This window comes from Peromyscus eremicus, chromosome 13 (assembly GCF_949786415.1).
Source record: "Peromyscus eremicus chromosome 13, PerEre_H2_v1, whole genome shotgun sequence".
Classification (NCBI taxonomy): domain Eukaryota; kingdom Metazoa; phylum Chordata; class Mammalia; order Rodentia; family Cricetidae; genus Peromyscus; species Peromyscus eremicus.
Genome location: NC_081429.1, coordinates 56,114,649 through 56,140,762, shown reverse-complemented (window position 1 = coordinate 56,140,762; position 26,114 = coordinate 56,114,649). Strand labels below are relative to the sequence as shown.

General features: G+C 41.2%; 1 protein-coding gene across 4 annotated transcripts in view; it reads right to left on the bottom strand.

Moving 5' to 3' along the window:
* Window positions 1–19,906, bottom strand: part of Stk17b (serine/threonine kinase 17b) — a 31,669-nt gene extending 11,763 nt beyond the window's left edge. The window contains exons 1-5 of one of the 4 annotated variants that reach the window (XM_059277972.1): window positions 19,701–19,906; window positions 12,776–12,911; window positions 10,543–10,711; window positions 5,647–5,859; window positions 2–146 (exon numbers count right to left, since the gene is read on the bottom strand). In XM_059277972.1, coding sequence (XP_059133955.1) covers window positions 2–146; window positions 5,647–5,859; window positions 10,543–10,664 — 480 coding nt within the window. In that variant the 5' untranslated portion in view covers window positions 10,665–10,711; window positions 12,776–12,911; window positions 19,701–19,906. Of the gene's footprint in view, window position 1; window positions 147–5,646; window positions 5,860–10,542; window positions 10,712–11,975; window positions 12,202–12,775; window positions 12,912–19,700 lie in introns of those variants that run through there. The other 3 variants (XM_059277971.1, XM_059277970.1, XM_059277973.1) reach the window with 3 other exon arrangements.
* Between the last annotated feature and the right edge of the window lie 6,208 nt (window positions 19,907–26,114).

The following is a 26,114-nucleotide window of genomic DNA, read 5'->3' as shown; positions in this document are numbered from 1 at the left end:
CCTTTAAATCAAGGTGAACAATGTTATTCTGATGTAGATAATAAACTCCTTCAAGGATTTGTTTAATGAGTCTGATAACATCATTTTCAGATACCATTTCAGCCAACTCAGGTAAACACAGGTTGAAAATTTCTCCACCTGCAGCACTGAAAGAAAATTCAAATACAACTATTAAAATCATTTATCTAAAAATAACGTTTAAATATTGTGTCCCCATTAAGTAAACCTCCATATAAACATCCACGTGTGTATATCATCTCGGTGACTGCCAAAACTAAGAAACATGTTGTGTGTGGGACATGGTGGTCTCAAAGCTAAGTTCCAAGGTGAAAGTTCCAAGCACCAACGCTTTACACTGTAGGTGTAAGCTGCCACTGATTGATCTACACAGAGCATGCCAAGGAAAACCATGAGAAGTTGCTGCCGACACTTGGTTTACGACAGCACACGAACAGATATCTGCTGGTAAGGAACATGTCTGAGGGTGCCCATGACGTAAACTCCACTTCGATCCTACTCTACTCACCCAAACCCGAAAATTCACGAGAAACTAACTTTATTGTCTGACTCGAGTTATCATGATAAAGGCAATGTAAGTACCAAGAATTTCACATTACTATTGCATTTATAGTAGTAAACTACAAAATCAGGTATGGGAAGGCAATATAGGAAAACTGCAATCTGGAAAAAAAAGAAATCAATTTATCCTCATGAATATTTAATCTACTGGCCACTTCTTTCCACATACTTCCCCAAGGTCTCTTGAGGAAGGAAGGAGTAGGAATCCATGGCTCAGGCTGGCAACACACATCTACCCCTTCCTTTTAAGTTACACTATTTACTTAACTAAAAATCCCACTCAAAAATGGAGAGGGCTAACTACATTCCTTCAATGGCACCAAGATAAGGTGAACAATTATAATACCACAAATACAACTCTAAGGAGGTAAAAAATAAAGAGATGACACATTAAGCTCTCGGAAACTTGTTTGCTAGGCACTTTACAAGGAACAGAAAATATTATGAACTGAGAAAATCACAGAAAGCAAGACACATGGAGGTACCACAGAACTCAAGACGAAAGATTCTGGCTGTTACTACATTAGCTAGCACACCGGACTTTAAAATGGTCTTCTACAATGACATATTTAACTGACAGAACTTTGTAATTTCCTAACAACAGGGGTATCTCATTTCTGTCCTACAAAATTGCAGAGTTATCGATTGTAAATTATAAGCAAGTTCCCCTTTCAAGCTGCTGTTTCAAAGGAAGCTTCTGTCTCATAGTCTTCAAAAAATTAATAAGTATATGCCATAATCAATTTTAGTTTGCTGAAAATTCAGCATTATTAAAAGCTTCGTATGCCCATTTAGGAAACATGCTCCCTTTATTAGTTTTTGAAGATATTCTCCTTCATTACATGCATATGCTTTTTTTTTAAATCACTTAGTTTGAGCAAAGTCTTTACTTCATAGAGTAGGGATGTAGTGTCTCATCTATTTTTAAAATCCCAATTTTTAAAAAGATGTAATAATACTACCTTCTAGAAAAGTAGCACTTGTTTATTTATTCAAACAGCCAAAAAAAAGGCCTAAAACAGTCATTGATACATTATAACTTGAATGATATACTTTCATGTGGGCTATGTATTTTGATTAAAATAAAAAGCTCTGAAACTCACTTCAAAGTGACAAGGTGACTACAAGAACTTCTGTTTAATTTACAAAAGTAAACAGTTTGGTTTAAAACAGGTTTGGATTGAGGTAAACAGCAAAATAGAACTATCAGAGCTCCTAGCTACATTAATTGCTAAATAAAGTGTTACATGTATTTATCAAGTTAGCAGATGCAGTAATTCAAAAAAGTACTTTTTAACATGACGGTGGGGGATTATTCAGACATGGTCTATACAGTTAGACATGCATTTATTCTTTGAGCCAGCAACCAACTTCTAGGAATTTATCCTGAAGCTCCTCCGCCACAAATAACAGCACTTACGTATGATAGGCTGAATAAGATGCTAAGTCATACAATGGAGTCCTTTGGAAATTAGCCATACATGGGGCTGGGGACACGGCACAGTGATACAGTATGTGCTTATAACGAATGAGGTCCTGGATCCAACCCCTATCAGTACACACACATGTACACAAGTGCAAAACATTTTCACATGTCTGAGTTTTAAGTTGTGCAAACATTTTTTTAATAGTTAGAATGATTTTTAAGAAAAAGTTTTAAAAAATGAAATCCCAACACTGAATATAAACAGAAGCAAATGTACCTAATCTAACTCTGTAACTCTGACTCTGAATATATGCCATAGTGGGCAATACTTCAGTTTAAAAGAACGGCAAAAAAAAAAAAAAAAAAAAGGCAAGGGGTGGGGGGCTGGGGAAAAATCTAGTCACTTGCTGCTGGGTGTGGTATTGGCAGGTTATGCTGAGTTTCCCCAGTGGAAAGCAGAGCGTCATGTAGAGTGGACTGACTCGGTTCAGCTGGGCAAGACCAAGGAGAAGCAGTGTGCAGAACCAGGAAGTCCTCAAACACTAACTGGATCACATCAGAAGGATACAGGATGGAGATTTAAAGCTTACTTGACAAACTTTAGTCTTTGATAAATTTGGCATGAAGGAAAATAACAAAAGAAACTGATTAAGCTCACTAATTTGATCATAATGGGTTATTTTTAATTAATGCTACTTAACAGTTTAACAAAACAGTTGACTACACAGTAATAGCAAAGAGGGAGAGAGGGAAAAGAAACACTTTATCACAAGAATGCAGCTTCGTAAATGGAGAGTGAACCATGGAATCAGAAAGAACGATGTCTCGACCTCCACTGGAACTGCTAATTCAAGCAAGCATGTCAATGGGCACTGGAGTCTGGGAGGAAAGTCTGTCAAAGAGAAGGGTATTTGCTAAGTCATCACTTAGACTAGTGGGTAACTGCAAAGGGAGGCTGCTCCTTTATAATGAATGGGAGACCAGCAGACAACCCTACTCATCTTCACACTTAAAAAACTAGTAACAAAACCAGCTGACGTTAACGCCACCTGATGTGACATATTAAGAGACACACGATATCACCCACACTACTGTCCTTGCCAAACACGTTACAATACAGTAATGGGGATACAGTCAGACAAACCTAGGAAAGGTGACATTTCCTGTGACAAATGACACACATGCACCACTCCCAAGAGTCAATGTCATAAAAATAGAAGGATTAAAGAGACTTCACAAGTAAATATAACTGCCTGAGTCTTGACTGGATCCTGAACTGGAGAAGAAATAGTCCTTATACAGCCTTTTGGAGACAGCCAACAACATTTCAACGTGGGAATGAATGGCTTTACTTATAGCACGCTGACTTTCTTACGTCTGATGCTCATGTTGGTTACACAGAAAACTGCTGTATTCTTCAGAACAACAACTGCAGTATGCAAAAGAGAAATAATGTGTGCGGTCTTCAAGAGGTTTGGTGAAGACGGCAAAACATCAACAACGGATGAATCAAAGTGAAGGATAGATGAATGTCAACTGTATTCATTTTCCAAGTTTTCATAGACTCGAATTTTGTAAAATAAAAATGAGTACATGGGATGGTTTGAGGTGGTAATTTAATCTGTAAGTTATCAGAGTAAAACACTATTTTATTTTCACCATATAAAACATATGCCTCCTTGTTAAAACTAATCTGCCTGGCCAAATTGTTAGGATTAAATGAAAATGCCCCGTATGACACTCCTCAAAAGTGATGGGCATGGTTAAGCTCCAATCCTAGAATAAATTTTAGTCTTAGCCACTCTAGAAATTAAATATGCCAATCTACTCAAACACTTGCTGAGAGCTAGTTATAGTTCAGCCAGAGGTAGTGAGATCACCAACAGTTTTACTAATTCATTGGGTAAGGTTCCTGGATCCATTTAAAGATTGTAAACACAAACTATGCATAAAATACATCATGTTTCTGAGGAATTTTGTTGTAGCTTCACATGAACTCCAAACAGGATTTTATTAACAAAGTCAATGTCCTGTACATATTCATCCTCCACACCTAGAGTTCGTTAACTGTTTTGATGTTAGCTCCCTTTCCCTTAGCTCACAGGAAGGAACTGTGGAGAGGAAGAAAGCAGCTGAAGAGTCTCTGACAAAGTAATCATACAATCTATGAAAAATGAAATGGCACAGTGTCCTAGTCTTTCTGCTATTCTAACTTACTCTGAAGGTTCTCTACCAGACTTTCATAAGGTGTTTTCTTCTGGGAAACATATACCCCACTCACTGTTCAGTAAACTCCACATCAGTTCAACCTTTTACAATCAGCACTTTCCTTCACAAATTAATTTTAGCCAAGTCTATTTCCTGGCATAAAACAATTGATTTTCAAAAACTATATAAAAAAATCTCTACTTCCTTACAATATAAATACTAAAACAAAACCCTTGGGTGCTGGGGAGGTGACTCAGCAGGTGACAGGCTTGCCACACAAGCATGAGGACCAAGTTCTGACCACCAGGCAGGTGGCCCACCACAGTCCTAATGCAAGGGGGAGGCACGGGGAGTCTAAGGAGCCAGCAGGCCAGGCAGACTAGTTCAGTGAAAGGCCTCGCCTTGATACAGAAGGTGGAGATCAACCGAGGAAGATATCTAAACTCTATCTCTGGTCCCCACATGCTTGTGTGGCTACACACACATGTGTGAACACATACATTATACACACTCTATATACACATAGCTGTGCAAATAAAATAAAATAGCACAAATACACTTTTAAATTCAAAGGGCAACAATGTACACTGGCAGGTAAAAAGAGTCGCTATAGTTTGTAGCATTATTTTCTCTAAAATAGTACTTTGCTTTTTCAGTTTGTGCTAAATTAGATTTACTTTATTAAAACCTATCAAAACCTGAGGTAAACTCAGTATTAATTTACCTGATCTCTTTCCAATGTTGTTCATCTTCCAAAACTTGTAACTGTATTCACCGGATGTTAATCTATGAGTTACAGGCCACGGTGATCTTAGCCCAATACAATGCATCAATTACCAAAACTTGTAACTGTATTTATCAGATGTTAATCTATGGGTTAGCAGGCCACTGCGATCTTAGCCCAATACACTGCATCAATTACCGAGCATTGTGGTGTTTTCAATATTTCACTGACAAGAGATATTTCTGTCTCTTTTGGCCACAGTTCCTGACATTCTTTTCACATTGTATGTACTATAAATGTCTTAATGGTATTGGAGACAAATCATTCTGTAAGCTTCTGCTTGAGTCATTTTCTTGGACATGTTTTATTAAAATAGGTTTTACTAAAATATAAAAATGGCTTAAATTTTATTTGTCATTAGATTATTTCCTAGAAGAAAACCTCAATATATGTACTATTAATATGGAATTAAATTCTTGCAACTACATTCCCAAATTAGTGTGTTGTCTTTTGTTTAATACCTGCTGTTAATTAGTTTTGGTATGTACGTATGAAGCTATACATTTAGCCTTGTCAAAAATGTACAATTATAAATTAATATTCATCAACAGGCATCTTTATAAATTTTGTCACGGTTATCATTATCTGACATGTCATGCCATAGTCTACCAATGAAACACCTTAAATGTATGAGAAAGCACATACTTACTATTCTAACACCAAAATGATTTCTGTTGCGTTTTCGTAGACCTCATGTAGATTGATCACATGGGGACAGGCCCTGGCTAGTTCCAGCACAGCTATCTCATGCAGAATCTCTGCCCGGCAATCCTGGCCCCTTCGCCTCTTCTTCAGAAACTTTGCAGCATACTCTTGGCCAGTCGATTTTGATATACATTGTCTAACCACAGCAAATTTCCCTCTGGAGAGAAAGAAAAGGGCAATTTCATACCTTCAACTTAAAGTGAACTCTTTCACATATCTGTGCCGTTAAGAACTATTTTTCTCTATAAACTGAATCAAATAACATGTTCTTTTATAAAGCCTATAATGCTACCACATAGATGCAGAAGACTATCGCAGCAGGATAATCAATTCACTTTTATGATTAGTATGACACATTTTCAGTGTACCTGGTCATTTCTTTTGCTAACCGACTCTATGCTTCTAATAGACACCTATGGGATATGGAGCCTATAGTGAGTATTCAAATGCATTTTATGATCAGCCAAGAAAATTCAGGGTTATCAACAGTTTAGCATAAGCACACCTAGTAATGTCATGTTAATCATTCTAGGAAAGTACAAATGCTTTTATCTCACTAACAGAAATACTTAACATCCTACCCAAACTTAAAGCACAAAGATTATTCCTCCTAGTACGTGCAGGTATTATAGCATTTAGTTTTACAAAAATGCAAAGCTATTTTGAAGCAAGGATTATTTTAAGAACTAATAAAAGCTATTGATTTGCATGCCCCCCAAAATGCATTCAATTCCAGAAAGCTTTTAGATTGAAGCCTATCATAAACCTTCTAGGCTTTACTTTAAAAGATCCCAATTTAATAACCTCCATGCTAAGAATAAACCACACGCTAGTTTCTGATACCAACAGGTACAAATCCATCTCAGAAAGTGTGGTATTTTAACTCCACTGCAGCAGTTACTCTCAGAAATACACTTCTAACACAGACGGTCAGCTGAGAACAGGGCCAACCATGTAACCCACATGGTGCTTACAGTGTGTGTGTGTGGGGGGGGGGCGGTTAGGAGGATAAAGTGCTTCACCGGATTTTATTTCTTACTCCCAAGAACCCAAATGACAGATTCCTCTTCAGTGCTTCTCAATTACCTCAAAATCAATGTCAATAATCTAAAATATATAGCTAATAATTAAAAATAAAGTACACAAGCTCTGATCTGAAGCCTACATTTATTAAAACATACCACAACTAAATAATGCTACATGTACAAACCTGATCCTTTATTGTTAAGTGCCAAGAATTAAACCATGGAATATGAATTTCTAGCTTTCTTGTCTCACAACTATGGAATAATCTCTCCCCTTAAAATGGCTTTGTTTCTCTATTAAGTTTAACATTTACCGATTACTGAGATATAGAAGCAAAACCTTGTGTAAAACAAAAAGGGAATTTGGGGTTTTGGAAAAAAACCTCACCTTGTGAAGTTTAGAAACAAACCAGGAAGCCAAGGAAGCCCACGTTTCCAGTTGTGAATACTTCACTACACGCTGGTCATGTGACGGTAGCTAGGAACTAGAATTGCTTCAGAAACAAGCAGCAAGAGTACCAGGTTTCATCTACATTTTCCTTACTGTTTTTGGCCTTCCTGACACTTTCTTAAACTACTCTCATACCCATGAGCCAGGAAAAAGTTGACCAAATGTCATGGGTAAAGGTTCATCTGACTGACATGTTCACTGCTAAGGAAAAGCTCTACGAGGACAGGGAACATCTCTGACCTAATTAATCAAGTCTATAAAAATCTATATTCTGCAAACTAACACACAATAGCACCTGAAATGCTTCTGAATAAGCATCAGAGTTTGTGTATCTACTATAATACCACACATTATGCTATGTTTTTAAATCCACATATGATTTGATTTTTTGTTGTTGTTTTTTTATTTGCTTAGAGACAGAGTTTCTCTGTGTAGCTCTGGCTGTCCTGGAACTTAACTCTGTAGACCAGGCTGGCCTTGAACTCAGAGCCCGTCTCTGCCTCCCGAGTGCTGGGATTAAAGCTGTGTACCACCACCATCTGGCCCACATTTGCATTTTTAAAAATTTGAGATCTTGATAAAGTTATATCCATATATTAACACATAATTACACATGCATATATTCATATATACTGTGAAACAAGATACATATTCTAGCATAATTATTTTATGGAGAAAATATTAAGTATTTAAGGAGAAAAATTAAGTATCTATTTTACATTCTAAGATGCTAGTTGTAGTTTAGAAGTATAACAATAGTCTCCAATATATAACGTTCCTGTACCAAATTTAAAAGACAGTCAAGAAAACTTAAAACTTTAATAATAATAGTAGTCAGTGCACATCCTCAAAGGGTAAAGCTGACTAGACTTCCCAGCAGTGAAAGGTCTAGCCGTTACCCTCTGCATTCTAAAGCACACAATAAAATATGAAGGGATGGGGAGGGCAAGCCACAAAGGAAGCTGACGTTTATTTCTGAATCTGCCCTACCCTTCTAACCACAAGGCCGATGAAACTCGGCCTCAGCTGGGGGAGGGGTGGAAAAAACTTACCCAACATGTTAAAAAACAGGAACAATGCAGTTTTTTGAGAATAGTGAAAAATGAACTTAGATTTACTTTATATGGTTTCCTCTGTATTGCTAAAGGGAAATACATTCTCAAACACTGACATTTTAAATTTTAAAACCCAGCTGATAAAGAAAGATAACTTTGTAGTGTTCCATATGCTGGAATTATGTTTATATATTACAAAGTATACCAGCCTCCCAGAGAAACAGGCTCAGAACCCCCACCTCACTTCTTAAGACTCACACACTAAGACTGGTTACAAGTTTGAAAGGATTTTAAAGTTCATGGAAGTTTAAAAAAAATATGATTTTTAATTGCCAAGGTTGAAAATTAAATGCCCCAATATCTACCATATGAATCATTAGCCCCAAGCGATTCAAAGATGCAATTTAAGTGTCTTCCATGAAGACATCTGATGCTGGGACACTAGCAACCTAACTTTGTTTGAATCAGATCCTACCATGAGCTTTTGCTTTAAAATGTTTAAAAGTAAACTAACTTCAATTCATGATGGTTCCTTATGACATCACCTCTGCAAGACAGTTTCACACTAATAGTGGGACCACTAAAGTACTTTAAGAAGTTAAAGGGAAAAGAGCTCTCATTAGCTACTATACCTAGTATTTTGCAAAGTTAATAAAGTTACTCATCCAAATAGTAACATAGAAAAGTAGGTAAGAATGCTTCTTGCTGTATAGATTAACAAGTTACCCTCTAAGTATCTGTTAGAACAAGTTCCAGATGTCTTGCAATAAAAGGTAACTTGAATACACTTAGTCTATCTTCTCAACTAAAGAAAAAAAGAGAACACACATCTAAGAATGTCACACAAATTCTGATCCAGAACAAAGGCAGCTCAAGCAACTCCTAGCTCAGGCAGAACAGTACGATGCTGTATGACACAGACTGGGCATATCTAGTGATAAAAAGGGATGGAAGAAAGGGAGGAGAGAGAGGAACAAAGTATAGGAGGCCGACAGGCCTCTGATGGCATGCTGGGTTTCTGCAATAGTCTGCTTACAATCCAAAAAGTAAGGTATTAACAATGCTGTTTGTAATACTAGGCCCCTCATTTTAACTGAAACAATCAGACGCAGAAAGTGGTCCAGAAGAGGTTAAACGGCACCAAGGAAGGCTTTCTGGATACTGGGTCATCTGATAAGCACTTAAGGGAACTAGTGATGTTCAGCTTTGTTTAGATATATGAAAGACTACTATCTAAGTATATATTACATGCAGCTACAAAAAGAAAACCGTGTCCATCAAGTAGAGATTAGCAGAGCAGAAAGCAAAAAATTCTATGTCTATGAGATGGACTCATCATTATGTTATAAAAGAAGGGCTGCATGAAACATCTGAAATGTGGAAAGGCCAGGGCTTGTCTCTACTAAACATAAAAGACACAAGCAAAGGATTCGCTTTCACAGTCAGCCAGTCTGAGATTCCACACTGAGATTTTCAGGTGAGAATTAATCATACTGTTTTATTGTCCATCCACCGATAAAAAGAAACTTTGTGAACCACTGTAGCATGAGCCAAAACACTGACCTCCACACGCAAAACAACTGAAGATATATATATATATATGACCACTGTCTTCTAACCCTTCACAATCACATTTAATTTAAATCCAAGAAGACACACAACAGATAAATAACTTGGCATAGCTTTTCTAATTCTCATACATATTAAAATGTCAACAGCACCCTTGGCCATAAGAAATGTATATTTGGTTGAGCCAAGGCAGGATTATATAGGCTTCTATTTATAGACCACCAATTCTTTATGATATAATTGTGATATCAGACGTGAGTTAAAGATTCTTCATTTATGAAAGTATGTGTGTAGAATAGAGAAGCACCCCTCTATTTCTCCTCTAGACAAATATAGTAGCTAGAAATTGAAACAAGTGTACTAAAGCCTAAACATGTAACAGTACACGAAGCACTTTACAAATATTAAGTAACTTAACCCTTAAGAAATCTAAATAACGCAATTATCCTCCTCTCTCTTTCAGAAGAGGACACTCGCACCCAGAGTAATTTAACAGAAGTCACACAGAGCACCAGTGGCAGAGCCCAGATGGGGACCTGGCACTGAGGCTGTCCCTTTCCATTCACAGATGCAGAAAGAAATGAGATCTGAAGCTGGTGGGATGTGCCATGGGAACCCTCCACGGATTTGACTTTTCTAGTCAGCTAAGAACGCAGAGAGGGCAGCTCTTCTTTCTCATCACTGAGAACAGCTCCAAGTGAGTTCTAGAGCAGAGAGAAAACAGCACACAGTCTCCTTACCTCCCCAGTTCTTTGGATGTAAGTGTATAGAAATCATTAAAATTTTCCATCTTCACTGGCGTTTGAGGAGTGGTAGTTAGCAAGCCTGAGATACTTCGGCAATCGAATCTTCTCCGGGACATGTTTGATGGCTGCCAGGTCTGCTTCTCTGGGCACGCACTTCTGTTACCTGTTTAAGGAGAGACAGGAAGAGAGGGTGTAACTTAAAAGTAACAAGAAAAAGAGACATTCTCTCGGGCAGGATGTGCGCTACATCACACAACTCCAAATATAGTATTGAGATAGAAGAAGGCAGATAGTGCTGGTGTCAGGAGCCTGCGCTGGTCACGGGGAGAAAACGCCAGAAGCAGAAACTGGTATCCCCTCCTCTACGGCACCTCAACAAAGCTACGGACTTCATTTCAAAATGAAATTACTATAAAATACAAAGAAATCATTATGGTAAAAATGGACCAAGGTGGTCATTTTTATGATTGTGAGCTATCATTCTTTAATGCTACATTTTCACACACCCGTGTAAGTTAGCACAGCAATGTAACGACTATTTGTTTTAACTCCACATGGCCAAACAAACTTGGCGGCAAACTCACATTTTGTGAATTATATTGCAGACCTCTGAAATACAAGAAATAGAACTTGTTCATGGTTTGGCCACTTTCCAAAACTAAATCTAGAAACTCCCCTAGACCTAAAAAGTTCTTTGGCGGAGTCTAATGCTGACTGTGCCATGCATGAGAAAACTCAGTCATTTTCCTGGGTCAGTGACGATCATAAATAAATTACCAACCCAGAGTTCAAATCCATATCTGAAGTTCATACTATCTGCAACTTCTGGTACTTTAGGTAACCAGTTTTAACATCAAATTGCTATTTCATATTAACTAATATTAAAACTATTAAGTTTTACTATCCAACTACTATTTCATATTAACTGAATTCATGTAATTGTGGTGCTCTCTGCCACATCTGCCTAATGAGACATCAGGAATTATTCTGCTATCACTTGCCTGTAATAGCCCTCTAGACTGTTCCCATTGCCACATGCCCCCCTTACTTCCTGCTTGAGAGTAACCGTGTTTGTTGTTGTTGTTGTTGTTGTTGTTGTTGTTGTTGTTTTGCTTCATTCAAATGCCGACTACTGTCTTCTACCTAGCAAACAGGCAGGGACTGGAGTACAGTTTTCTGTTGGATTTGCAAATCTGTAAATTGTTTTTCTGTAACCTTTGGTCCTGCAGAAAAACACTTCTCTAAGTAGTTGAGGTACATCTCCAGGAGTCTAAGAGTACCCAAGGCAGTGTACTGACAAATGAGTTCCATTCACTCTTCATCACAGCTATAAGGCCATACAGTCTTTTAAGTTCCCTACTGTACCAGTCTGGTTCCTGTGACTACGTCGGAAGTCCATTGGACATTAATAAAGACAATGCGCTTACTTTGGCTTACAGTTCTGAAAGTACAAGGCCAAGGAGCCTCAACTGATAGTGGCCTTCTTGCTGGAGAGTCCAGAGATATCACAAAGCATCACAGAGCAAGAGACAGAAGTGTGTGCACAGGTCTCTTTCCCTCCTTTATAAAGCCACTGCGATGCTTCATCACCACGGGGTTCTAACCTAAGGACCTTATCTAATCCTAAACACTTCCCAGTGGCTCTAACCACAGACTTCAAGTCCTCACCCTCTTACACCTCACAATGGCTGGGTGTGGTGGTGCACACACCTATAATCCCAGCACGCAGAAGGCTAAAAGAGTCTGAAGGCTTGAGGCAGGCAGGATTGCTAAGAATTGAGGCCAGCCTAAAATATAGAGTGAGTATGAAGTCTGCCAAAACTACACAAGAAAACCTTGTCTTAAGAGGGGAAAAGAAAGCACCTCACAATGGTAATTCAACATGAGTTTAGAAGACAATATATTCAAATCCTAACAGCAACCATTAAAGGCCACACTACACCTTCCTCGTATTTGTTAGTGAAACATTAACCCCCTGTACCTGACACTGAAACTGTCTTCAGATAAGGACTTTAAGGTGGTGACAAGTTCAAATGAGACCATTAAGGCAGGCCCTAATCCACTAAGACTGCTGTTCCTACAAGAAAAAGAACCAAAAACACAGAGACAAGTGACAACATGGGCAGAAAGTGACCGAAGTGCACAGCTGTCAGGTTTTTGTTTGTTTTTAAGGGTCTCACTATGCAGTCCAGGTCAGCCTAGACAACGCTGTGTAATCCAGGCTCACCTTGAACCAGTTATAATCCTCTCTCTCTCTCGAATGCTGGGATTATAGGCCTGTGCATCACACCTGGTGCTCAGTTAACTTCTTCATACCTCCTTATTTCTGCAGACATTCAGTTTCACTGGTCACATTTTATTGTCTGAAAAATCAATGCAGATATCAATTTCTACATTTACTCAGGGTAAGGCTTTTCTGTATCACCTTTGGATTTTAGAATTTTGTACACTTAAAAGTTCATGCTTATGATTACACTTATTCTCAATTCTACAAATAGAAGGGGCAGGCCTCATCACTGATACTATTGGGCTATCTTCCCAACACTTCTCACCAACAAAAACATGGCAATTAATCAGAGAGACAAGTTTATGAGTTTTCATTTTTCTTTCATATAGATTTTAGATTCTAGGATGTTTGCCTTTTATAGAAGCTAAAACTAATAAACATTTTATGAATAAGCATTTTCTACACTCAATTTTCAAGAGGCAATATGATCCTTTTAGGGCATCAAAGATTTATGTTCAATTAAGCATGATTTATAAGTTTAAAACACTGCAAAAACCTGGTGAATTCATAAACTCTGAAATCCACATATTAGTACACTCAGCAAAGTTGTACTTTCAAAGATTACTTTTTATCTCACTAAGTATGAAAGTAAAGGCATAAAAGTTCATAACTAGTATAATAAATCAGTGCAAGAGCCATTGTTAGTCAGGTTTTTCAAGGCCTCAACATTTTCTTTGCATTTACATATAGCTGATAGTATTCATTACCCAAATCATAGGTTAGATTTCATGCAGAGACCCTGTACAACTTCAGGCTATATACTAAATAAAAACCAGTATACTGTTTAACGTTACATAGAAAAATACTTGGAGTTTTTGACCAAACTTAGTTTTAACTCTTACAAAATGAGTAAGTAACTTTGAAATATATATTTTTCTCAGGAACATTTAGGAAGGCAGAATAAGAACTGGGGGACAAAGAGAATGCTGGGAAACGCTGTCCTTTAGGCAAGAGATGGCTTTGCACACATAAACTCAGAGCTGCTATGGTTACCTGCACAAGATTAAGCCATTAAAAATTCCAGCATGGAGGGGAGAAGGGAGATGCTCCCATGGCCCATCCCTGGCTGAGGAGCTATTACTAGTTGATGACTATTAGAAGAGAGAGGCACTTTTCTTTAGGAGTGTGGCCACTGATAGATTCCCCATGTTGATGACCTCATATCCATGCACATATATATGGGCAGCACTAACTGGACTTCGTGAGATTAAATAAATAAGAACTTGAAGTTAGAGGGAGATGTGATGGAGTTCTAAGAGAAGATGGAGGTGGGCAGTGGGCATGGATATGATTAAGATCCATTGTATACATGTATGAAATTTTCAAAGAATAATTCTACACACACACACACACACACACACACACCGGGGGGGGGGGGGGGGGGGGGGGGGGGGGGAGTATTGAGAAAAGTTCAACACTAGGATCCTTCAAGAGCCCAAAATGTGACATCCTAGTATACTACTGAGAATTAAGTTTGGCCTGTTATATATGAGGAGGAAAGGAACTTAGTTTTCTTTTTCTTTCTTTAAAAAAGGAAGTGAAATGCATAATGATAGTCTAAACCAGATCTTACTGATCAGCCCAATTAAATAAAGGACTTCCTAACTGGTCTTGGACATGCACTCACTTCATACCCTAATGAATCCTCTAACACTCAGATGAGCTGATGGCCATTATAATGGGTGAACACACCACAGGTACTTCCGTGACAATAGATGTAGCCGAAACAGTGCTGGGCAACTGCAGTTTTCCAAACACGTTAAAGACACAGGTGGGTTTTGATGCTATGACTCATCATTATGGCGGTGTATCTCCTGGGACACAAGCTTTGCCTCAGAAGAAGACATTTCAAGAGACCAGACCATAGGCACATCTACCTAAGCTAACACACCTGCCCCGGGAGCTGATTAAGGATCCACACAGCTTTCTTGCTTGCCTCCTTCTGTTTACTAACCTCACTTAGAAGAGTTGTCAGTCCGCGTGTTCTCCTATTTCGGCTCCTCTAGCCAGTTCTGCCCATAATGGAGCACCAATGTCACCTCTGTCTACCAAAGTCTCCACAAACGGGGTGCCTGCATGTAATACACATGAGGGCTACCAATCACTTCTGTCTCTCTTTGTGTGTCCTAAACTTATCACCAAATTCTCACTTGTAATAAACAATCCATAGATCTTCTCTTCTACAATTCATAGACTTTATAGCCAATTCTAAACAAGAATACAACATCTGAAATTCACAAATTACCAATATATCTTACTCAATTTGAAATCATTTAATATTTTGTCAGTCTATATCATTAAAAATATCTAAGGGACTTAGTAAATTTGTGTTTATAAACAATTATAGACACAGTGCCAGAAGGCACAAACGCGTAACAGAAGATACAGTAAGATTTCAATCACACACTAGTACGGTGCCCTACTCTTTGCAGTTTTTTCATTAACTCCCATTACAATAATTACAGTAAGAACTCAGACATGAATCAATGAAGGAAGAGAGGGAAGCGTTAGGTTTGATCTGTGCCTTGGCTGAACTGAATGGAGAGAGCAAGTATGATGAACACTAACCATCCTTTGAAACCTCTAACCAGCTCCACTGAAGTTATTCATTGAAATATTCATTTCAAGGTTATCAAATGAATGTAGAAATTACAGAACACAATCCTGAAAGCATTTAGAAATAAGTTGTCTGCTTTGATTCCTTTATTAGCCCTGGGAACTATAACTTAAAATCCTTTGTAGCATGACACTCAACGACCCTGAAGTTCAGTATACCCATGCTCTATTTCCTGTTATAATTCAATCTCCTATTTTTATCTCCACTCTGCTTTACTTCTTTGCCTGAAACATCCTTTCTGCCTTTCCTTAAATGGCTACTTCTCATACATGCCTTGCCCCAGCAAGCTTGCCTAAAACCCACAGGCTGACTAAATGCTTCAAACAGGAGGACTCTTGACATACTCCTTTACCTGAAAATTTAATGTTAGATTGCAATCATATTTTGTGTCTAAAGGACACTTGAGCTAAGCAACTCAGCAGGATGTCCCGGTAAGAATTTAAAAATGTTTGAATAAAAGTCTATAAAAAATAAAACACAGCAAAACGTTTGTTTAGGTACATCTAAAGGGATTAGCTGAACTGAGATTCATCTTGAAACTGCAGCATCGAAGCTTTCAACACAGTCTCAGCTTATTTCAGCAGTTGGCTAACTCAGAAATACTTAAAACTGTTCTTACAGAAATTCAGTTCAAAACAAGGTCGTCACATGACCCAGCAATGTGAATGAAATTATTTTTATCATCTATTGTAATGCAAGATTGAAAAACCATTTAGTCTGTACTTAGTAACTATTTGCATGACAATAGACCACCACTTGTTTTCATGTCAGAATCTATGTTAGCTAAGAACACCTGGAAAGCCACACTCTTGTCCTATGTGAAGACGGACAAATCTACATCTTCACTAACTAAATGTGAATAATTATGGCGGGGAAGCAACTTCTCTCTTCTACGTGGGGCACCAATGAGACCAAGTTGTGTCTATGAAAAGATAAACTGAAGATTTACTTTTCGAGCACCCATAAAAAAGAACTTTCTGCCATGTTGAGGAGGAATCTGTTTTCGTGGCCTGGGCCTAGAAGACAGCACCGGCATTAACAGGTGATGACCTCCACGTGGTATGGATTGTACCCACAGTGTTGTACTGTTATGTCTGTTTTTAAATACTCAACAGCAAGCACAATTCAATAATTTAATCCCCTGAAAATCACAATAGGAAGCCAACTGGTTCTAGTCCAACCACTGGGGTACAGTTTACACTAGGGTTACAGCTCCAGGCAAGGAACCCCAGCCTGACCCTGGGCCAAGACAGTAAGGCCTGCCGCCACCTTTTCCCTCCTTCAGAAGAGAATAAATCCTGTAATTGTGAAGTCGGATGAGAAGATGTTGACAAACGGAAATAATGGTGGGCCAACAATCACACAGAGCACATCACTCATCAGATGGAAAGTTGGGTTTCTGTTGTAAAATGAATTACCATACCATTTACTAACAGCGCCACCAAAGTACTGTTTGTTCAGTAACTACTACAATGTAAACTGAATCTAGTCCTTAAAGGATTAAAAAGACTTGCCACTTCAGCATTAAAATTTCTCAGTGCTTAAGTATGTCCTCTTTTGGACTAGTTGGAAAGAGCAAGGGGATCGGTCAATCAAACACACTATGTATAAATATTTGAGGACTCATTTACATGTACAGAATAACTAAGTATGAATTAAATGCTTGAGAAAAGGATAAATGGTAATTTAATGAAGTATGCGCTCAAAGTTGCAACTTTTATCACAACAAAATCATATAAAAATATACACTTGCAACTTAATTAAAAAGAGTATTTCTCTGCTTTGAACCCAGTACCAAAAAAACCAAACCAAAACCAAAACAAAAAACAAAAACTCACCAATCTTTTTCTAGTAGTCTGGTACAGAAAATATAAACTATGTATGGTTGCATACATAGCTCTTTATGTAGAGTGCCAACTTTACATGCATGAAGGCACAGGTTCAATCCCCAACACTGCCATATAAATGAACAATCAAAACTGAGCTGGTATGGTGTGTAAGCCTTTAATCTCAGCACTTGGGAGGCAAAGCCAGCCAGTTCTACTGAGTGAAACTGTCTCAAAAAGCAAAAATCCTTCACAGCTGGTCAGTAAGGCTTGGGGTACAGCTCAGCAACAGAGCCAATGTCAAGACGCAGGAAGCAGGAACTTTAGACACAAGAAATACGCATTATAATGTATTATATTTTAGGAAATACATTTATCCTTAGATAAAGTGAAAAATTTGTAATTGATTTCCTTGATCTGTAAGTTTTAAATTGAGTCTCTAAAATTAACACTGTGATTATTTTGACACAGAAATCCTCCTTTGTAATTATCAAATTGCTACAAAACAAAGCGGTGAAACACATTTGTATGTTCACTTAATACCAGGAAGTTGTTCACTGTTAGTGCAAACTTTTTTTTTTCCTTCGAGACAGGGTTTCTCTGTGTAGCCCTGGCTATCCTGGAACTAGCTCTGTAGACCAGGCTGGCCTCAAACTCATGGAGATAGGCCTGCTTCTGCCTCCTGAGTGCTGGGATTAAAAGTGTGCACCCCCACCACTGCCTGGCTGTCAGTACAAACTTAAAAATGAAATTAATTAAAAATATCTGCCATTAAATGCATTTTTTATAGATGTTATTCACATTGATGAAGTCTCTACTAAAATGCCACTTCCACCTTGACCAAATTGTAATTTCCCTTTTTCTTAATTTTTTATTACATGCAAGTGGAGAGGTCAGTGAGAGTAGGTTCTCTCTTTCTACCATGTAGGTCCTGGAAAATCAGGATTTGGGTTGGTGACAAGCACCTTTCCGGCAGAGCCATCTCCCCGACCTAGAACTATAATATATTACTTAAAAATCCAAGAGAGCCGGGCGGTGGTGGTGCACGCCTTTAATCCCAGCATTCGGGAGGCAGATCTCTGTGAGTTCGAGGCCAGCCTGGGCTACAGAGCGAGTTTCAGGAGAGGCGCAAAGCTACACAGAGAAACCCTGTCTCGAAAAACCAAAAAAAAAAAAAAAAAAAAAAAAAAAAAAAAAAAACCAAGAGAAATTGTCACCATTCTATCCACACACAAAAAAAAAGACTTCCAAATTATTACAGAAATGTTATATTTCTAATTTAAACACATTGTCATGTAAGTAAACGCACTTTAATAGTAAACCTTCATTTTAGAAAATTATCTAAAATGTGTGTGTACCTCAAAAAAATGAACAATTCCTTGAACTATTAAAACTATCCAAAAAAAAAAAAAACCCTAAATAAATATCAGAAAAGGATTGGGAAAGAAGACAGGTCTAAAACTTGGTCACTAGCTTTTTGAAATATACACAATTTTAAGGCAACGTGATTCAATTTTTATGAAATTTTTTAAGACCATGTCTGGGCATCTCCCCCGTCATGACTGTATGTACAACGCAGTACCAATTGAGAAAGTGAGTTTATATCTCTCTGTAATAAAATTCCATGTTTCGTAAGCCTCCACTTGCCGAGTTATCACGGCAGACCTTGCCGCCCAAGGCACAGTCTCTCTTCCTAGACCTGAAAACTTTAAAAAGTCCACCCGGTATCAAACCTGCCAGCAAGGTTCCGCGTTATCGGACCACCGAGGTAAACATGACGTCAGCCCAGCACTCCACGGTGGCGCATGTCATCCCCAGACCTAATGTTTGATTGAGTAGGATTGAAAATCACTAGGCTTTCGGACGTCTTTCTTAATTCCAACTTGCAAAGCTGAAGCCAGCGCGCCTCCAGTCCCAACCCAAGCCGCAGAGATCCTAGCCACGGGCCGGCCGGGGAAGTTTCTTACAACTTTGCTCCACTCCTCTCTCTCCGGAGAGGGGAGCCAGCCGAAGCGCTTTTTCCCACGCTAAGGCCGGGCCAGGATAAAGGTCCCAACCGCGGCCACGATGTGGCTCTCTCTAGTCTTGAGGATGGGTCCCCAGCACAGAGGGCTTCTCCCCACGCCGGGGCTGACAGCGGCCCACGCGATGGCCCGCAAAGTTTCCCGGGGACGGCGGGCTGGGCGCGTCCGCTCGCCGGGACGGTGCAGGCGTCCGCGTCCACCGCACGCGAGCCCGCCCGGGAGCCACTCGCCACGCGTGCAGGCGATCGGGCCAGGCCACGCTCCGGGACGCCGGCCCCCGGGGCTCCCCGCCGTGTCGCCGCGCCCCGCACCCCGGACGCCGGCGGACCGCTCGGCCGGCGGCTCCGCGCCGCCGCAGGCTCTGCCCTCCGACGGGGGCCGCGGCCACTCAGGCTCACCTCGCTCGCTTCACGCTTCCCCCACAGCGGCTGGTCGCCGTCAGCCAGGCCCCTGGGGTGAGGCGACTCCCGGCGGCGACCGCACAGACGCCGACCGACCGACCGACCGACCGGCGGGCGCTTCTTACAGTTGAGGTTTGAAAAGTGCAGCCGCGTCCGGGGCGCAGGACTTGGACTGGCTCCGCCTTCTCGGGCCGAAGAGCCAATCGCAGCGCGCGCGGAGGGTGGGGTTGTCACGTGGGGGGCGGGGCGGGGTGCCGGCCGGCCGCGCGTGCTGGGGGCGGGGCCGCAGCGGGGGAGTGGGCGGGGCCTGGGCGGGGCGCCTGAAGCCTTGGCTGCTGGCAATCTAGGACTGGAGAGGAGGCGGGGCCTCAGCGAGGGAGTGGGCGGGGCGCCTGGTGACTGAAGCCTTGGCTGCTGGCAGTCTAGGACTGGAGAGGAGGCGGGGCCTCAGCGAGGGCCTGGGCGGGGCCTGGGCGGGGCGCCTGGTGCAGGAAGGCTAGGATGCTGGCAATCTAGGACTGGGGAAGAGGGCGGGATGTGGCCGGGATCGACGTTTTCCACCTACAGGGGTCCCCGGAGGTGTGAGTACTGGGACTCCAGAGAGGAAAGAAGTCACAGACGTCCCTGCTGTTTGCCTCTGGGACGACTGAAGTCCCATATTTTAAGTCTTCATTTTCTTTACCACCTGAACCTACCCTACAGGGATTCCAGTTTGCTACTGGTTCGGGAGTAGTTCTCGGAACCGTAAACACGACTCAGGAATTTACAGAGATCCTGGTATCCACTGCCGAGTGTCCTGAGACACTGGCTCAAGGCACTGTAGGAGAGTCCGAAGATGAACTAATTGCTTAGTTTACTGAGCTAAGAGAAAGGATGAAAACCTGTATCCGCTCAACAGGCATTGCTAACTTTATTTTTTAATTTTTTTCGGGGGGGGGCAATGTTAGAGTCCAGAGAACCCTAGAGCCTTTCTTATGCTAAGCAAGGGCTCCACCACTGACTTCCATCCCCAGCTCCCAGGATCAGTTACTTCTTGAAGAGTTAAAAAAAAAAAAAAAAAAAAAAAAAAATGAAAGTTCTGTGCTAGACACAGTGGGTTTATGTATGTATAAGATCCCGGGTTACTTATGTGTAGTATATACACATACAGTCTAAGATTGGTGGAAAAGTATAGTTTTAGTAGGTGTGAAAACTATTGGGGAAAGATACTGTGAGTGGACTCCTCTTGCTTTTAAAAGATCTTAGCAACATTTTTAAGGGGGGCCGTTCTTCCTCTGTCACATTTAACCAAGATTTCCCCAAGCCATCGTTTGCTTTTCCAAACAGTATGCATGCTAAGATACATGCATTTAAAGCATCACAGCCATTTCATAAAGTCTGCCCGTTGTTACTGAGACAGGTCTGGATGTAACATACTGATTGTCTGAGCTTTGTCAAACTGAGAAATTGCATCTTTCCAGGGAAGCCTAAGGTTAGGTTGGAAACAAAGTTACACACTTCAATAGATTTGTCAGGCGTCCACCTGACAAATTGACAAAACCAATGAGACCATTTCCATATCTTCTTTCAGGAAACACCAACTGCCTCCCAAAGTCTCAGCATGGAGCCAGTACCCTCTCGGGGTTCCTTGTAGTTTTTGGTGTATACATGTATCTAACTGTACCCTTTTCATTTCAACAATTTTTGGGTTGCCAGGTTTTGTGTGTGGAGGGGAGTGTTTGTGTGTTTATGTGGAGTTGTGTACATCTGTGTATGTGCATGTGAAGGCCAGGAGTCTCCTCATTGGCTCTCTACCTTACTTTTGAGATAGTCTCTCCTTGAACCTGTAGTTCACCAATTCAGCAAGGCCAGCTGACCAGTAGTGAGCTCTGGGCATCCATCCACCTGTCTCCACTTCCCCAGCACTGGGATTACAGGGGACAGGTTCAGGCACCATGGTGTCCAGCTTTTTTGACATGGGGATCTGCGCTGAGGCCCTTGTGGTGCCAGAGGAGGCTGCAGGTGCTGCCCTCCCCCTCCCCCCCCACACACACACCTGGAGCTGGAGTTAGATATGGTGAGCTACCCCAGTGTGGGTACTGGAAACGGAACTCTGGCGTTCTACAAGTGATCTTAACCATTGAGTCACTTCTCTACCGCCACCACCCGCTCCTCACCAGCTTGGAAGCCGCCTTCTTCCATTCCATTTAATTCTGAACTGTCCACAGGTTGCCTTTTCCAGCAATCAGAACTCTTCACCGAGCTGTGCTCTGTGCTTCTGGTCACCCTGTGCTCACTGGTGCATGGATGTGACCCGTGTGTTACTCTCATGCTCCTGTCCCAGATTCATGACTGTTGTTGCACTAAAAATACCCCGACAACTGCCCTAAGCAACTTACAGAATAAAGAGGTTTACTTCCCTTACAATCCCAGCTACAGCTCATCATCCTGGGGAAGTCAAGGCAGGACACTTCAAACAGCTAGTTATATCACATTCACTATCAAGAGCGGAAAGAACCCAGTGCACACTTGGCCTGGTTGCTTGTGCTCAGCTCCATTTCTCTACTGTTGAGCAGTTTAGGAGCCCTTGCCTAGGGAATAGTGCTGCCCACACTGGCCTGGTCTTCCCACACCAGTTATTAATTAAGATAATCCCACAGGCACGTCCACTGGCCAATCCAGTGTAGACAATCTCTCATTAACTTCTCAGGGGACTCTAGGTCAAATTAACAAACCTAACCATTACAGTTCCATAGCCCTGTACCTGATGCTAGGCTTACGCTCTTCCACAGACATTCGGCTACATTTGCTTGGTCTCTGCTACTGTGATTCAAGTAACAAGGAGTATCTTATTCTAAGGAGGACACTGTAACCACCTGTGGCCTCTCAAGAAAATTGGGGATTCAGAGCACTCAGTAGTGTGATGGACATTCTGTTGTCATTGCCTCTGCCCTGTTTATTGAGCAGGTACCCTGGAACACCTCTAACCAGGCATGGTGGTGGTTCTAGACTGATTGGATTCTCCCAATTCATTTGCACCTTATATGAGCATCAAAATAGGACTGGATTTGGAGATGTGACCTTTAAATGGGCAGTTAAAGTAAGACGGGGTCACATAAGCTGACCTTAATACAGTATGACTGGTGTCCTGATTAGAAGAGATTCACTCACAGCACAGACCTAGGGAGAGTCATGTAAAGACACTATAAGAAGGTAGCCATCCGTGACCCAGTGGAGACCCCTCAGAAGACCCTCAATCTGACACCTTGACCCGAGGCTGCAGTCTGTAGGAAGGACAGCTTCTGGTGTTTAAGCTACTTACTTTGGTATCTGTCAGGGCAGCCCTTAGACATCAATACAGTCGTCCTCCCTAACGACTCTGGCTTAGGACTCATGTGCTGACTAGGAGCAGGTGGCCCTTCCTGTTCACTCCAGTTAATCGTGCCCATGTCCAAAATGTTCATTTATCTGCTTTGATCATGCCACTGTGTCCACCATAAGAGGAAAAGTGACCTTCCCCAGTCCAATGAGGCCAACCATCACACATTGACCAGAGAAAGTAATTCTCCCTGATCTCACGTTTAGTACCTACAGAGGGAGAGGAGGGTAGTGTTCTACACAGAGAAGGCTGCCAACTCCAACTTCTGCCACATCCTCCTTAAAAGAATACCCAGAATGCCTATCATATATATACATGTGTGTGTATCTATATATAGATATAGATATATCTTTATATATTAAGGACCTACAGTTCAATCCACGTGGCAAGAGGAAAAATAAAAACACTCTTAACTGTTGTCTTAATTGGATTTTCTATTGCTGTGATAAAATGTCATGATCAGAAGCAACTTGGGGAGGAAAGGGTTTATTTCATCTTACTTACACTTCCATATCATAGTCCATCATGGAAGGAAGTCGGGGCAGGAATCAAGGTAGGAACCCACAGGCAGGGGCTGATGGAGAAGCCATTGAGGCATACTTCTTATTGGCCTCCTCTCTCAAGGCTTGCTCAGCTTGCTCTCTTATAGCACCCAGGACCCCTGCCCAGGGGTGGGACCACCCAAGGTGAGCTGAGCCCTCCCACATCGACCATCAATCAAGGAAATGTACCATAGGCCAGTCTGGTGGAAGCATTTTCTCAATTGAGGTTCCCTCTTCCAGAATGACTCTAGTGATTCTTGTGTCAAAAGGACATGGAACTAGCCAGCACATCCATCCACAGCCAAATAGTCTGGACATTTATGGCCAGACTGAAGGCAGCCAGACAAATGAGGAGTCAACCACTTCTGTAGAGGTGTGGCATAAACTTCCACCCAACAGAGGAACTCAGACTGGATGGAGATCAGGCCTCCGAACACACACTCTGAGGGCACGGATGTCACTTTCAAATGTCAGGTGAAGACATCAGAGCACTTTTAATCCACGGGACTTACGCACATCACGAATGTGAAAGCCCCTCAAACCGCAGATACTGATCCAGATCTCCTGACTCGCCTAGACCCTGTTAGCAAAAGTAACTGGGGCAAGTGTTTCCAGCGAAGAACAGTGACTCAGGATGAGTCAGGCGGCTTCCTCAAACGACGACGACACAATTCATGACGGAGTGGGGCCATTATGCCAATCCAACCACCCACTACAGTTTACAGGGGAGGGCTTACAGATCCATGGGAGAGAAATACCAGGCACATTAGTCATTCTGAGTGTTCCAATCGCCATATTTAAAAAATAAGCTCAGTCGATTTTGATACTCCATTTTTTTTTTGAACTTAGTATATCTAAAGTATTGACATTTCAACGTGGAGTGAATTTTTGGGATATTTTGCTTCCTTTTTATAGTATCTTTATTTTACATTCAATAGCACTTTCCAATTCAACCATTAAATGTGTTTACAGCTCACAGTATTTGCCACGGAATAGAACAGATTCACATGTCTAAGTTATTTTGAGTATATTAATTTTTAAAATAAATGACCATAGTATCCACTTCTTACTTAAACTTAAGTAAAGAGAAATAAAATGAAAGTTCAGTCACACTGGCCACATTTCAAGTGCTGTATAGACACATGTTGGTGGCTGCTTTCCTACCTAGGTCTACAAAGCTGGAAGTGTGCTTTTAGTGGTTCTCAATCTCACCTTGTCTAATTCAGTGCTAGAGATAATACAAGGGTTCAGTAAGTCACAGTAGCAGAAAAATTGGAATTTCAGATATCATTAAGTTCAACAGCCCAATTTCCTTGGTTTAGAAAGAAAAAAAAAATAAAATGGACCAAGAGAAGGTATGGGCTTGAAAAGGATCACAAACCTAAACTCATCATTAGTGCATAGCTGAACTCATTTTTAAGAAATATTTTTGTCTCTTTTCATTTATGCTGCATTTTGCAATCCTGAAGCTCACACGCAGGGCCTTGTGCACGCACTGTATCATCAAGCGGTCCAGCCTGGGTCCTGTGTCTCCTGCTTCTTAATCTCCAGAGAGTTTGTTATTTTGTATATGTCACATATACACTTCAGGAGAAAAAAAAAACATCAAATTTGTTTGGACACTTGATCAAATGCTGTGGACAAAGGAAAGCAATGCCTATCCTAAATGCATTGGTACCCGCTCACACTGTAGCTCGAGGCCTGGGTGGCTGAACCTTGCAGGGCTCCTTACCTCAGCCTGTCTGTCACTGTTTCCTCTTCTGGGAGTCACCTGACTGCACATGCATCCCACCCACCCCCAGAGCATCCGGCCACATTTTTCTCTCTGCAGCTGTCATCTCCCAGCTGTGTGTGGGCCACACTTTGTTTAAGGCTGTGCTTCAGAGACTCCTTCTATTTGCAAACCAAAGTACTCAGTACTTAGCAGCAGAGCAGTAAAAGAGCTGCCACCCCAGCCTCGAACACCCGGGACCCTGTGAGGAGGGTGAGAAAGAGAAAGGATGTATACATGACATGGTTCGGGGTGTGGTGTCATCTGCCAGTTCCTTGTGTGACTTTGGAAAGTCTTCGGTTTTCTTGTTATTAAAATGGAAATAAAAGGAACAGCTACGTCTGTGAGATTTAGATGTGATAATGAGTACCAAACAATGCCAGACAAGATTAATCATGGCTGGCATCACTTGATATAGTTTCCAGAGGTCTGAAGGCTCCCTGCAGAGAAGGGCCATATTTGCCTGGTCATTACTGCACCTGTGACTGTCAAATGCTGGAGACGAAGAAGATGCAACAGAAGTACGCATCTAATAGCCACGAGAGATCACTAGTGGGAAGAACGCACAGTGAAGGAAGTCTCTGGAAGGGAAGGGGCGAAGGAGAGGGTTGCTTTCAGTGTTTGCCCGGCTCATGCATGAGCTCTAAACTCAGTAGATGGTGAAGTTGGGGGGCTATGTGAGATAAAGGAATTAGACACTAGGATTTCAGGGATGCAGATACGGGTGGATCAAAGCAGTA